This window comes from Heteronotia binoei, chromosome 5 (assembly GCF_032191835.1).
Source record: "Heteronotia binoei isolate CCM8104 ecotype False Entrance Well chromosome 5, APGP_CSIRO_Hbin_v1, whole genome shotgun sequence".
Lineage (NCBI taxonomy): Eukaryota > Metazoa > Chordata > Lepidosauria > Squamata > Gekkonidae > Heteronotia > Heteronotia binoei.
In genome coordinates, this window is record NC_083227.1 from 86,813,408 (window position 1) to 86,826,124 (window position 12,717).

The following is a 12,717-nucleotide window of genomic DNA, read 5'->3' on the forward strand; positions in this document are numbered from 1 at the left end:
GAGGCATGCTGGATAAGCTACCAGACTGCAGGTCTTCTTGTGAGCAAGCATGAGGCAGGGCGAGAAAGCGGCAGGATGATTGTGCAGGCGAGGTGCGGAGGAGGGGGGCCAGAGGCACAATGGATAAGCTGCCAGGCTGGAGGCCTACTTGCAAGCATGCAGGAGGCAGGGTGAGAAGGCAGTGGTGACTGTGTGAGAAGGGGGCAGGGCAAGTATGCAGGTGAGGTGCAGAGGAGGGGGGGCAGGAGGCATGCTGGATAAGCAGCTGGGCTGAGAGGTCTTTGTGCAAGCAAGCATGAGACAGAGCGAAAAGGCGGCGGAGCGACTACACAGGAGAGGTGTGGAGCAAGGCCAGATTTAGATGAAGAAAGGCCCTAGGCTACTCCACTTGTGAGGCCCCTCCCAAACCCCCACCCTCACGACTTGAAGAAAATGGAAGAGTGTTATAAACAAAATTGAGTGAAGCCAAGGATGATGATGAGTATTTAAAATCCTGCAATTCACAATTTCTCCTCTAAAGGACATAAAATGTTATTGTTAAATACCATAGTGATTGAAAAAAAATGCATAAATGTTAAAATTAACACTGAAAAACTTTTGCAATAACTGAACTTTGTAAACCTTTTGTGGAATAAGCATTAATTTTTAGGACAATGAAGTTTTAATGTTATTCTTTAAAAAAAAAACTCTTGAGTTTACAAATTATATTGTCTTGGAAGTGTAAATAATATGATCATGATTACCTGACAGTGTAGGACTTTTAGAATCCACTTTATGATGTCATTAAACAGTCAGTTTTAAAATACATATTAAGAAGTAAACTACAATCATCAAATACTGTGAGACTAAAAATGTTTTTTTCTAGCCTTCCTCATAGCAAAAATTTGTTTGTCTAAGTTTGTCATTTTCAGTGCACAGAATGCTCAGTGCAGACAGCCTCTCTTGAGACATCATGGCCCTTAATGAATTTTGAAAAACTTCTCTCTCTTGAGCAGTTAGTGATCATAAAGCTAAGAAATAGCCACAAGATTGCTTCCACATTAGGAAAGGCCATTTGAATTTTTTCCTTGTATATAATTTGATAAAGGTCTGTATGAGACAGAGGGTGCTCTTTTGTAAGCCTATGGCTTTGTCTCACGTATAGCTGAAAGTGCAAAAGTTCATCAATAAATTTCAGGTCAATATCTTCTGGGTATGCTTCCATCAACAGTTCAACACCTTGCTGAATTTCTTCCTTAGATGCTGTCAGATTAGCAAGAATGGAAAACAATTGTGCAGCATCACTGTACATAGTAATTCTTTTTGAATTAGCTTCAAGTGCATCTAATATAGGAATAAAGGATTTTATCCTAAACTTATCTCTTGAAGAAAGTACATCTAATAATAATAATAATAATAATAATAATAATAATAATAATAATAATAATAATAATAATAATAATAATAATAATAATAATAATAATAATAATAATAATAAATTTTTATTTATACCCCGCCCTCCCCGCCGAGGCAGGCTCAGGGTGGCTTACAAGTATGGCAAAAGCCATATTAAACAATAAAACAGTTATACAATTTGATAAAATTTACAATTTACCATTAAATTCTTACATAATCTAAAACAATCTAAAAACAGTCTAAAATAATCTCTACTCGCTGCTATCTCAGTTATTAATATTAGTGATGGCATGATGTTTCTTTCAAGCTCCATTTTGAAAGGCTAGCTGGAAGAGGGCGGTTTTACACGCCCTACGGAATTGGCTAAGGTCCCGTAGGGCCCGCACCTCTTCCGGCAGCTGGTTCCACCATTGGGGTGCTTTTATAGAGAAGGCCTGTTCTCTAGTTATTTTTAGTTTGGCCTCCTTTGGCCCAGGTACTTCCAAGAGATTTTGTGAGCCGGATCGTAGTGCTCTCTGGGGAACATATGGAGAGAGGCGGTCCCTAAGGTAAACAGGTCCTCGGCCATATAGGGCTTTAAAGGTAATAACCAGCACCTTGTAACAAACTCAGTAAACAATTGGCAGCCAATGCAGCTCCCGCAGCCTAGCCTGCACATGTTCCCACCGGGGTAGGCCCAATAGCAGTCTGGATGCTGCATTCTGCACTAGCTGCAGTTTCCGAATTCGGCACAGGGGCAGCCCCATGTAGAGGGCATTACAGTAGTCTAGTCTCGAGGTGACCGTTGCATGGATCACTGTTGCCAGGTGACTGCGCTCCAGGAAGGGAGCCAACTGCCTCGCCCGCCTATGATGAAAAAAGGTGGATTTGGCAGTGGCTGCTACCTGGGCCTCCATTGTCAAGGAAGACTCCAGTAGCACTCCCAAGCTCCTGACCCTGTGTACTGGTACCAGTGACGCACCGTCAAAAGCAGGAAGGGAGATGCTATGGAGGGTGAACTTTATGTCATTGTACCCAACTGAGATCCCTGTCCTCCCCAAGCTCCACCTTCAAATGTCCAAGAATTTCCCAACCCAGAGCTGGCAACCTTAGCCCCATTCCTCCACCAATGGCTGGGGGGGACCTGGCAACCCTACACTACAGTGAAAATGATGGTGGATCAACTTGCCTTGTTAAATCTCTGTTCTCTTGCATATGCTTAAGATGAAACAAGACATTTGTTCTTCCTTATACAAATGTGTATCCACATTTGACATGAATATTAAAAGATGCATCGTTATAAGAGATAAGAAAAACTCTCCATGCATTTTCCTGATTGAACATAAGAGAAGCCAAGTTGGATCAGGCCAGTCACACATCCAGTCCAACACTATGTGTTACACAGTGTCCACAAATAACCAAGTGCCATCAGGAGGTCCACCAGTGGGGCCAGGACATTAGAAGCCCTCCCACTGTGCCCCCCCAAGTACCAAGAATACAGAGCATCACTGACCCAGACAGAGAGTTCCAACAATATGCTATGGCTAATAGTCACTGATGGACCTCTGCTCCATATGTTTTTCCAATCCCCTCTTGAAGCTGTCTATGCTTGTAGCTGCCGTCACCTCCAGTGGCAGTGAATTCCATGTGTTAATCACCCTTTGGGTGAAGAAGTACTTCCTTTTATCTGTTCTAACCCAACTGCTCAGCAATTTCATTGCATGTCCATGTATTCTCGTATTGTGAGAAAGGGAGAAGAGTACTTATTTTTCAATCTTCTCTGGCCGTGCATAATCTTGTAAACCTCTATCATGTGACCCCTCAGTCTCCAAGCTAAAGAGCCGCAAGCGTTTTAACCTTTCCTCATAGGGAAAGTGTTCCAACCCTTTAATTATTCTAGTTGCCCCTTTCTGCACTTTTTCCAATGCTATAATATCTTTTTTGAGGTGCAGTGACCAGAAATGTACACAGTACTCCAAATGAGGCCACACCATCGATTTATACAGGGGCATTATGATACTGGCTGATTTGTTTTCAATTCCCTTCCTAATAATTCCTAGCATGGCGTTGGCCTTTTTTATTGTAGTTGCACACTGTCTCGACACTTTCAGTGTGTTATCTACCATGACCCCAAGATATCTCTCTTGGTCAGTCTCCTCCTGTTCACACCTCATCAACTTATATTTATAGTTAGAATTTTTTGCCCCAATGTACATTGCTTTGCACTTGGCCACATTGAACCTCATTTGCCATGTTGATGCCCACTCGCCCAGCCTTGACAGATCCCTTTGGAGTGCCTCACAATCTTCTCTGGTTCTCACCACCCTGAACAATTTAGTATCCACAAATTTAGCCACTTCACTGCTTACTCCCAACTCCAAATCAGTTATGATCAAGTTAAAAAGCATTGGACCTAGTACTGAGTCCTGCAGCACCCCACTGCTTACCACCCTCCACTGTGAAAATTGCCCATTTATACTCACTCTCTGTTTCCTATTAATTAGCCAGTTTTTGATCCACAAGAGAACTTGTCCTTTTACTCCATGATCCTCAATCTTACTTAGGAGCCTTTGATGTCCATTTGAAGTTGGATCCTATGTACTGTGATCAGAGCTGCACTAGCAGGATGGAACTTCCTTCAGAGCCTCAGAGCTTGCTCTTCTCCCCAGATGGGGTTCATGGAGCTTCAGGAACAGTGTGGGATGTAAAGTAGGTATCTGCAGTCCCACACTCTTGTGTCGCACAGGGCCAAAACCCAGATGCCATCAGGAGGTCCACCAGAGGGACCAGGACTCTAAAAGCCCTTCCACTGTTTTCCCCCAAGCACCAAGAATACAGAGCATCACTGCCCCATATATAGTGTTCCATCTATATATTATGTCTAATAGCCACGGATGGATCTCTGCTCCATATGTTTATCCAATTCCCTCTTAAAGATGTCTATACTTGTAGCTGGCACTACTTTAATAATAAATAATAATAATAGATTTTATTTATATCCCGCCCTCCTCGCCTAGGCAGGCTCAGGGCGGCTAACAACATGTCCATACAACAATTATACAAACTTTTAAAATCAACATTAGTCTTAAAAACATTCTGCTTTAAAATTGACAATAAAATTAACAATAGGCATTCCTGGTGCTATTCTATTAGTTGACATGATGGTGAAAGTCACTGAAGCGAATCCATCAATCATCAATCGTTCAATCAGCAATCCGCAAAGGCCATCCTGAAAAGGATGGCCTTGCAGGCCCTGCGGAATTCTGCAGCACTGAATTTCATGTATTCTTTGGTTGAAGAAGCACTCCTATTTATTTGTTCAAAGCCTACCGTTTATTAATTTCATTGAGTGCCCATGAGTTCTTGTATTGTGAGAAAGGGAGAAAAATACTTCTTTCTCTGCCTTCTCTATCCCATGCATAATTTTGTGTATTGTCACCCCTCAATTGTCATTTCTCTAGACTAAAGAGCCCTAACCTCTTTAACCTTTTTTTTTTTCATAGGAAAGGTATTCTATCCTTTTAATCATTTTTGTTGCCCTTTTCTTCACCTTTTCCATTGCTATAGTATCCTTTTTTTTGAGATCTTCTGCTCTCTGTACTCGCCCTGTCCCTCTTCCCCACTACCCTTGAAGCGATCAGCAGTCTGAAACTGGAAATAATTAGAACTCGCCATCTGAGTCTTTTAGATTTGTGGTACTAATGTTATCCGTATGTTTTATGTTGATGCTTTTGTCATTACTGTACATTGTCCAGAACCCTGCAGTATCAGGAATTGGGTGATCCATAAGTCGAATAAAATGATGATGAACCTTTGATGAGGAATTTTATCAAAAGCTTTCTGGAAGTCTAGGTAAACAAATCTACTGGGTCACCCTAGTCCACATGCTTGTTCACACCCTCAAAGAACTAAAAATTTAGGGAGACATGCTGATTCTTCCTCGATAGCTTTTTTTCAACAATGTGCCTACAAATGTTATCTTTAGCAATGGATTCCACCAACTTACCTGGTATTGATGTTAGATTGACTGTAATTTCCTGGATCTCCTCTGGAACCTTTTTTTAAAAGATGAGGGTTATATTAATTATCTTTAAGTCCTTGGGAATGGAGGTAGATTTTAGTGATAGATTGCAAGGCGTTTTTTAGAACCCACAAGTTCATGTTTGAGTTCTTTCAGAACTCTTGGATGTATGCCATCTGGGTCTGATGATTTGTCAGTTTTTAATTTGTATATCAGTCATACAACCTCCTCTATTGTCACCTCAGTCTGATTTAGGTATTTCGACATCCCTCCTTTAATCAGCGGATCTGGAGTGGACATCTTCCATGGTGAAGAAAGAACTGGAAATGCATTCAGCTTCTTTGCTATTTTCCTTTAATCCTTTAGTGGTCCTTTTACCCTACTGCCTTTCAGTCTGGTTTTCTGCTTCTAATGCATTTGAATAATTTTTTATTGTTGGCCTTTTATGCTTTTTTCAATATGTTCCTCACAGTCTCTTCTTATCTTTTACTGCTTCCATTACTTTGTTCATTAACCATGCAGACCTTTTAAAAATACCTATCCATACCTTTCCGAACCTGTGGCATGCATTTTTTCTGAGCTTCCAGTATTGTAATTTTATATAGTCTCCAAGCTTTAGTTTCTGTGACCATCTGCTCCATGGCACAGTCATTTAGAGTTTCTAGAAACCCAGTCTCTTTCCCCTGGCTCGAACACATATTAACCCAATCTAGCCGCTTTCCTTAATTCTTTTGCTGTTTTTAAATCATCCTCTAACTTTTTGATCTAGTGTGCGATAATACTCCCAGAGTTAAGCTTTTTTGGGGGCATACTATTCCCACTTATACTGTTTCTGTAAACAAATCTACTTCACTTGAGTAGAAAAAAAATTAGAATGAGCAAAAAGAGACTTAGAATCCAGTTTCTTATTTATTGGCAGGTGTTTCTTAAATTTATTTTCTTCTTTTTTTCTTGCATCAAGGCTACCACATTTCACATAATTTCCAGTTTTGAAACAATATAATCAGTGGAAGTCTTTTTTAAACCATTCACATTATTTGAAAAGGATCACAAGCTATTCAGATGGCACTCTGGATCTTTTACACTGCAATAAGTAGAGCTTTGGATTTTGTCTTGCATTCTGTGCCAGTACTGAAACACATCTCTCTTTTTTTGCTTTTGTACATGATTTAGCGTACTGAATTCTTCTATTTGTAGACTTTCCAGGTTCTTTTTACTAGGTTCTCTGATTTCAGATAATGCATTATTATTTTACCATGATGAAGTTGTCCACCACATGATGTACTACAAATGCACACATTCAACCATTGTCAGATTGTGATCTTTAAAAAAATGGTGGTGATGAATTCCTGCCTACTGGCTGTTTTATGCCCAGTGTATGTATCTTGCTGCTTTGGGACAGTGTCTCTCCTAGGCTGGAACTTATTGGGAATGGAGGAGCAATTTAATGTAAAGAATGATTACCATAGCAGTTAGTGTGAAGGGAAGAAAAGGTAGTTAAGAGTGGATCATTCCTTTCAATTTTTTTTTCATTGGAGCACAAATACAGCCCAACTTGACAGGTTGTTCTCCCCATCTGATATTCATGTCAATGGTCATCTCTCAAATTTGACAATCTGATGACAAAAGATTATTTGTGTATGGCTTTTTAAAATATTAAGGTACTAACAAATTCAGAGGAAATGTGTACGACAGCCTTTAACCCCTGAATAATTCTGTCCTTTCATTTGTTAACTATTCTACATATGCATATTTCGTTACAGGTTGATGCCTTGAGATTACGTTTAGAAGAGAAAGAAAGTTTCCTTAATAAAAAAACCAAACAACTGCAAGACCTCACAGAAGAAAAGGGAACTTTGGCTGGAGAAATTCGAGATATGAAAGACATGTTAGAAGTCAAAGAAAGAAAAATTAATGTTCTTCAAAAAAAGGTAAGAGTCATTAAAGGACTAATGAGGCGAATTTTACCAACTGCACTAAGCAATGTTTTGGGAATGAGAATAAAAGGAAAAAATTAGTCTGGTTTCTCACTCACTGTTTCTTTAAGAACATAAGAGAAGCCATGTTGGATCAGGCCAATGGCCATCCAGTCCAACACTCTGTGTCATACAGTGGCCCCCCCCCCAAAAAAAGAGAGGTTCACAAGTGGGGCTAGAAGCCCTTCCACTTTGCCCCCCCTCCCCCAAGCACCAAGAATACAGAGCATCACTGCCCCAGAAAGTTCCAACAATATGCTGTGGCTAATAGCCACTGATGGACCTCTGCTCCATATTTTTATCCAAACCCCCCTTGAAACTGGCTATGCTTGTAGCTTCCACCACATCCTGTGGCAGTGAATTCCACATGTTAATCACCCTTTGGGTGAAGAAGTACTTCCTTTTATCCGTTCTAATCCTACTGCTCAGCAATTTCATTGAATGCCCACAAGTTCTTGTATTGTGAGAAAGGAAGAAAAGTACTTATTTCTCTACTTTCTCCATCCCATGCATAATCTTGTAAACTTCTATCATGTCATCCCGCAGTTGACGTTTCTCCAAGCTAAAGAGCCCCAAGCATTTTAACCTTTCTTCATAGGGACAGTGTTCCAAACTTTAATCATTCAAGTTGCCCTTTTTTGGACTTTTTCCAATGCTATAATATCCTTTTTGAGGTGCGGTGTATACAATATTCCAAATGAGACTGCACCATCAATTTATACAGGGGCATTATGGTTGCAATTTTACAATTCCTGAATCATTTTCTCCATTGCTATTGGCAGAGACAAGGGATTACACTGCCATTTGCTGATGTTGCAAAGCTACTCAAACCTAAAATCTGAGATAGCTTTTTCCGGTCATTGCATTTTGTAAGGAGAATGGTTTTCCCCCAAGGATGAAAGGTTATTAGCTTTCCTTCTACCTTTCCATTCTTATCAGTTTTCTGATAGCACGTTTAGAGCAATTCTGGGGAAATGATGTGGAAAACCAGACTTATTATTAACTAGGTTATAGTGTATTGTAGCTAGATGCTTCTGTTGCTTAATCTGACAACTGATTTGGATGCTTTTTAGTTCTAACCCTCCCCCCCCCCCCAAAAAAAAGTATTGGAATTTCATGAAGCTTGTCTGTATTGAGGAAATCTAGACTTTGAATTGGAAGATCTAGTGATCAAAACTGCATAATCAATAGAATTTGTTCCAACAATTATATTCTTGAGTGTAAATCCCTAAATATGATGTGTGAGACTTATTTTTGTAATTTAAATGGGACCATATAAAGTTATGAGAGTATTCCAGGTATTGTTGTTCATATTAGACAATCTGTGTTTGTGTGTGTTTGTGTGTATGTATAGTATTAGACTTGACATTGAATTTGTAGTAAAAAGTACCATCTCCATGTTGAAAATTGTCCCTGAAGGAATGCCATTGCATTCTTCTGAATGTTTTATGTCAAAAGTGTACTCAGTAAATAGATGGAGAAATATATAAAACAAGTAAACTATATGTAGCACTCCATAATGAAAATGTTTGTTTGAGGACTTACTCAGTTTTCCAGACTGAATTTCATCATAGAAAGCTCAGGTTAACTCATGTTTTCTCTCACATGTTCAAGCACAATTTTTCTGCAAATGTAATGGTTTTAAATTTTATAGCAAGGATAAAAGATCAGAAAAGTATTTTTTAACAACAACAAAAAAAAACCCTTTCAGGTTATGACTGTAGTTTCCTATGTGGCCTTCAGGAGTGCATGATTTATTTCCAACAGATGGTGTGATAAATTCATTCACAGATGATTTATCTGAAGAAAGTTTTAACTGAAACATTATCCTCTTTTCCTTCCAATTGTTTAAGTAAATTTGTATCATTATACTATAAAGAAAATGTCCATTGTTTATTTTCCTTAGGTCTGGTGTGCAGTCCTCCAGTTATACATTCAGTAGGCTTTCATTTGAACAGCAGACTTTTCTAAGTAATGTGAAAAAAAGTAGTCTCGTTACTAAGCCCATCAGCCTTTAGAATGATTATAGAGCATGCCTTCCTTTCTGAAAGCTGTTTCCTCTTAACTTTATCCAGAAGGTTGTCTCACCCTTTCCACAGCACCCAGTAAATAATTCAGTCCTTTAGTCATGTGGTGCATTTAATTTTATCATAGACATTTGGGAAAACCTACTGTATCCCAGTCAAGGATACAAGGGTACAAGGACTTCTGCTTTGCTTATGATACTGTTTTTAAAAGATACCCAAGAAGACACTGTAGTGATTTTAGCTTCACCAAAATCATTAGTAAGAGTTCTTAGCCTATGTGTCAATAATATGGTCAAGAGGCCTGTCACTTTAAGACTGTACATTAAGGCCTCTTGACTGGTGCCTAGTTTGGTGTAGTGGTTAAGTGTGCGGACTCTTATCTGGGAGAACCAGGCTTGAATCCCCACTCCTCCACCTGCACCTGCTGGAATGGCCTTGGGTTAGCCATAGCTATCACAGGAGTTGTCCTTGAAAGGGCAGCTACTGTGAGAGCCCTCTCAGCCCCACCAACCTCACAGGATGTCTGTTGTGGGGGGAGAAGATATAGGAGACTGTAAGCTGCTCTGAGTCTCTGATTCAGAGAGAAGGGCGGGGTATATATCTGCAGTCTTCTTCTTCTTCGTGCTGTGGAATGGGGCCTGCAGAAAAGGGTGCAGCTGGGGAATTGGTACCAGTTTGTGTTGCTTCCCTAATTAAAGAACATTCTATGCAGCTGTGGAGGTGGGAAGCAAGATCATGCTAACCCATCTCATGACTAAAAAGTTAGCGCAGGGAGTGACTTTATCATTCTTGGTCTGGATTGGTTGCCATGGGACCAGCGGCTGGCCCAGACCAAGCATATAGTTGGGCTACTTGAAAGCCCTGATCATCTCGGACTTCCATCTGGTTGCACACTATGATCCAGTGGGCCTGGCTGACTGTAAAGAACTTGCTGCTATGTCCTTATCTGCTATGTTTGGGTAACTATGTATACATAAGCTGGTGAAGTTTAGGGTTTATTATTTTTTTTTCTTTTCCTGTAACTGTGTTTTATACTTAGTTGCACACAAATAAAAAATCTCGCATTCTTGATTAATGTGGAATCCTTTTGCTCTGGGGTCTCAAAGCCTAAGTCTAGTGCCTAAGACTACTTGCTACCTTTTAAAAGTAATACTTTGTGCTGCAAGCCTATTTTGCAGGGCTTTTGTGTTAGTCTCCTGGTAGGGGCTGGAGATTTCACCCAACCTCCAGGCTAGGGAGCAGATTCGGGTGCGGTGGTAGACTACTGAACCAGGCTGAGTTCCTGTGATTTTGAAGGTGTTTTGGTGCCCAGGCGCCTAGCCTGAAGGGAACTCCCTGTCAGGCAGAGAGTGATTTGTTACTGCCTGATAATGGCATTCCAAGACAGACACTTTGTGATAACTACTAATTTTGGCAATGATAGCAGTTGATTTTGTTTATAATTGTTATTCTGAATAATATTAGTTTCTTAAGAAGAGCTAGTGATGCTTTGCTCTTATATTGAGTTTTCTGGCTAGTTTTTCCCCTACCTTTTAAACTCACTGTCTTAGCGTTGCCAGGTCCAACTCAGAAAATATCTGAGTACTTTGAGGATGGACCCAGGAGACTTTGGGGATGGACCCAGGAGACTTTCCCATTCCCTAAAATAAATACATAAAATACAGCTGTGCAGTCCCCCTGAATACAGTCTTCATTTCCTCATCCCCCAGCAGCTGCACTTCAGTAAATGAAAGTGAGCACTCTCTCTCTCTCTCTCTCTAACACACACACACACTCACAAAGCAGCCCAAATAAACAGCTTGCAGGCACACACTTTTGTGATCTCACTGGGACAGTTTACTCATGGGAGTTGCTGAATGTAACTATCTGCTGTATTTCAGCCAGCTACTTCAGACTAACAGGAAAATGAAAGGAGAACAGCCTAGGGGGGGGGGGAGTTTTCCTCCATTCCATAATCAGGTTCTAGTTAACGCCATTTTACTGTAAACTCAACTTCTGAAACCAGTGCAAAACAAACAGAGGGACTGTACTGGCTCTCTTCCTTTCTCACATGGTTGACACATTCACTGGGAAGAGCCATGTGGCTCCGCTTGCTCACCCTGCCTATGCAGCTTTCCTTGTGCTAAGATTTAAAGGCATATTGTCCAAAACACAAGCAGTTTGTAAGATTCTTTTAAGCCTGCCAAAGTTTAAAGGCACATCATGGCTGTTGGGCAAGGGCTTCCTCCACCAGCCAGCTGGCTGGCTGGCAGTGGAGGGAGCCTGCAAAACCGGGGGATTCCCTGCAGGGAAATGGGGGATGGCAAGCCTATGCTGCCCTCATATAACTCCTTTCATAAAAACCATGATAATTATCTACTTTTAACTTCCCCCTCCCCACAGGCAGAGAGTTCTATTCAGTGGAAGAAAGAAAGCATAGGTCAGTTATGGCTCAGCTAATGACAGAGCCTAGAAACTAGCTGGAAATATATTTGGGGCAAGTGACTTACCAAAATATTCCCAGATCCAGGACACATGTCCTGCTAAGAGCATGCATGCTTGCTTCATCTGGGCTCTCCTTTCACATTCTCTGGTGATTATTTCCTTTTGACTGAGCTAAAAAGAAGGGGAAACAAAGTTCTTCATCTAGGAAACCTGTTGTAGTTGAGAAAGATGCAGTGAGCTGTGTCTGTGTAGAGAACTGACGACAGAAAAAAGTGTGCAAAATAGAGTTGCCAGACTCAAGACAGGGCCTGGCAGTGTCTTGATATTACAACTGATCTTAAGGTTGCCAGGTCCACTCATCGCGCCAGCGGGGGGATCTGGGGGACATTTTGAAATTGGGTGGGAATGTTTCCAACATGATAACACCACATAGAAGTGATGTCATCACATCAATGACACTGTACCTATTGGGCAAACTGTATGATAAAATTGGGCTCAAAACACAGAATTTTGCCCCAAAAGTAGAGCATTGCCATGTGACATTTTCAATGTGATGTCAGTTCCATGTGACATCATAGAGTTGGGAAAATGGCTGTTCAGGTTGGGGTTTCCCCCATCAGCCAGCTGACTGGCAGTGGGGAGATGCCCTGAAAACTGCGGGATCTCCTGTGTAGACATTGGGACTCGCATCCTACCTGATCTCTAGTTGACAGAACTCCACCCCCAAAGTCTCCTGTGAAAAAATGGTTGCTTTGAAGGGTGAACTCCATGGCATTATACCCTGTTGAGGTCCTGCCCCTTTCCAAAACCCACCATCCCTAGTCTTAACCCCCAAATCTCCAGGGATTTCCCAATTAGAGTTGGCTGCCCTAGTGCAAAATTCCCCCAAAGACTC

The 12,717-nt window shown here is 40.9% G+C and overlaps 1 protein-coding gene across 11 annotated transcripts in view; it reads left to right on the forward strand.

Moving 5' to 3' along the window:
• ERC2 (ELKS/RAB6-interacting/CAST family member 2) overlaps nucleotides 1–12,717 on the forward strand; it is a 1,199,719-nt gene that overhangs the window by 485,915 nt on the left and 701,087 nt on the right. For all 11 annotated transcript variants that reach the window (XM_060239766.1, XM_060239767.1, XM_060239773.1 and 8 more), the window contains one exon: nucleotides 7,159–7,326. In XM_060239766.1, coding sequence (XP_060095749.1) covers nucleotides 7,159–7,326 — 168 coding nt within the window. The remainder of the gene's footprint in view (nucleotides 1–7,158; nucleotides 7,327–12,717) is intronic.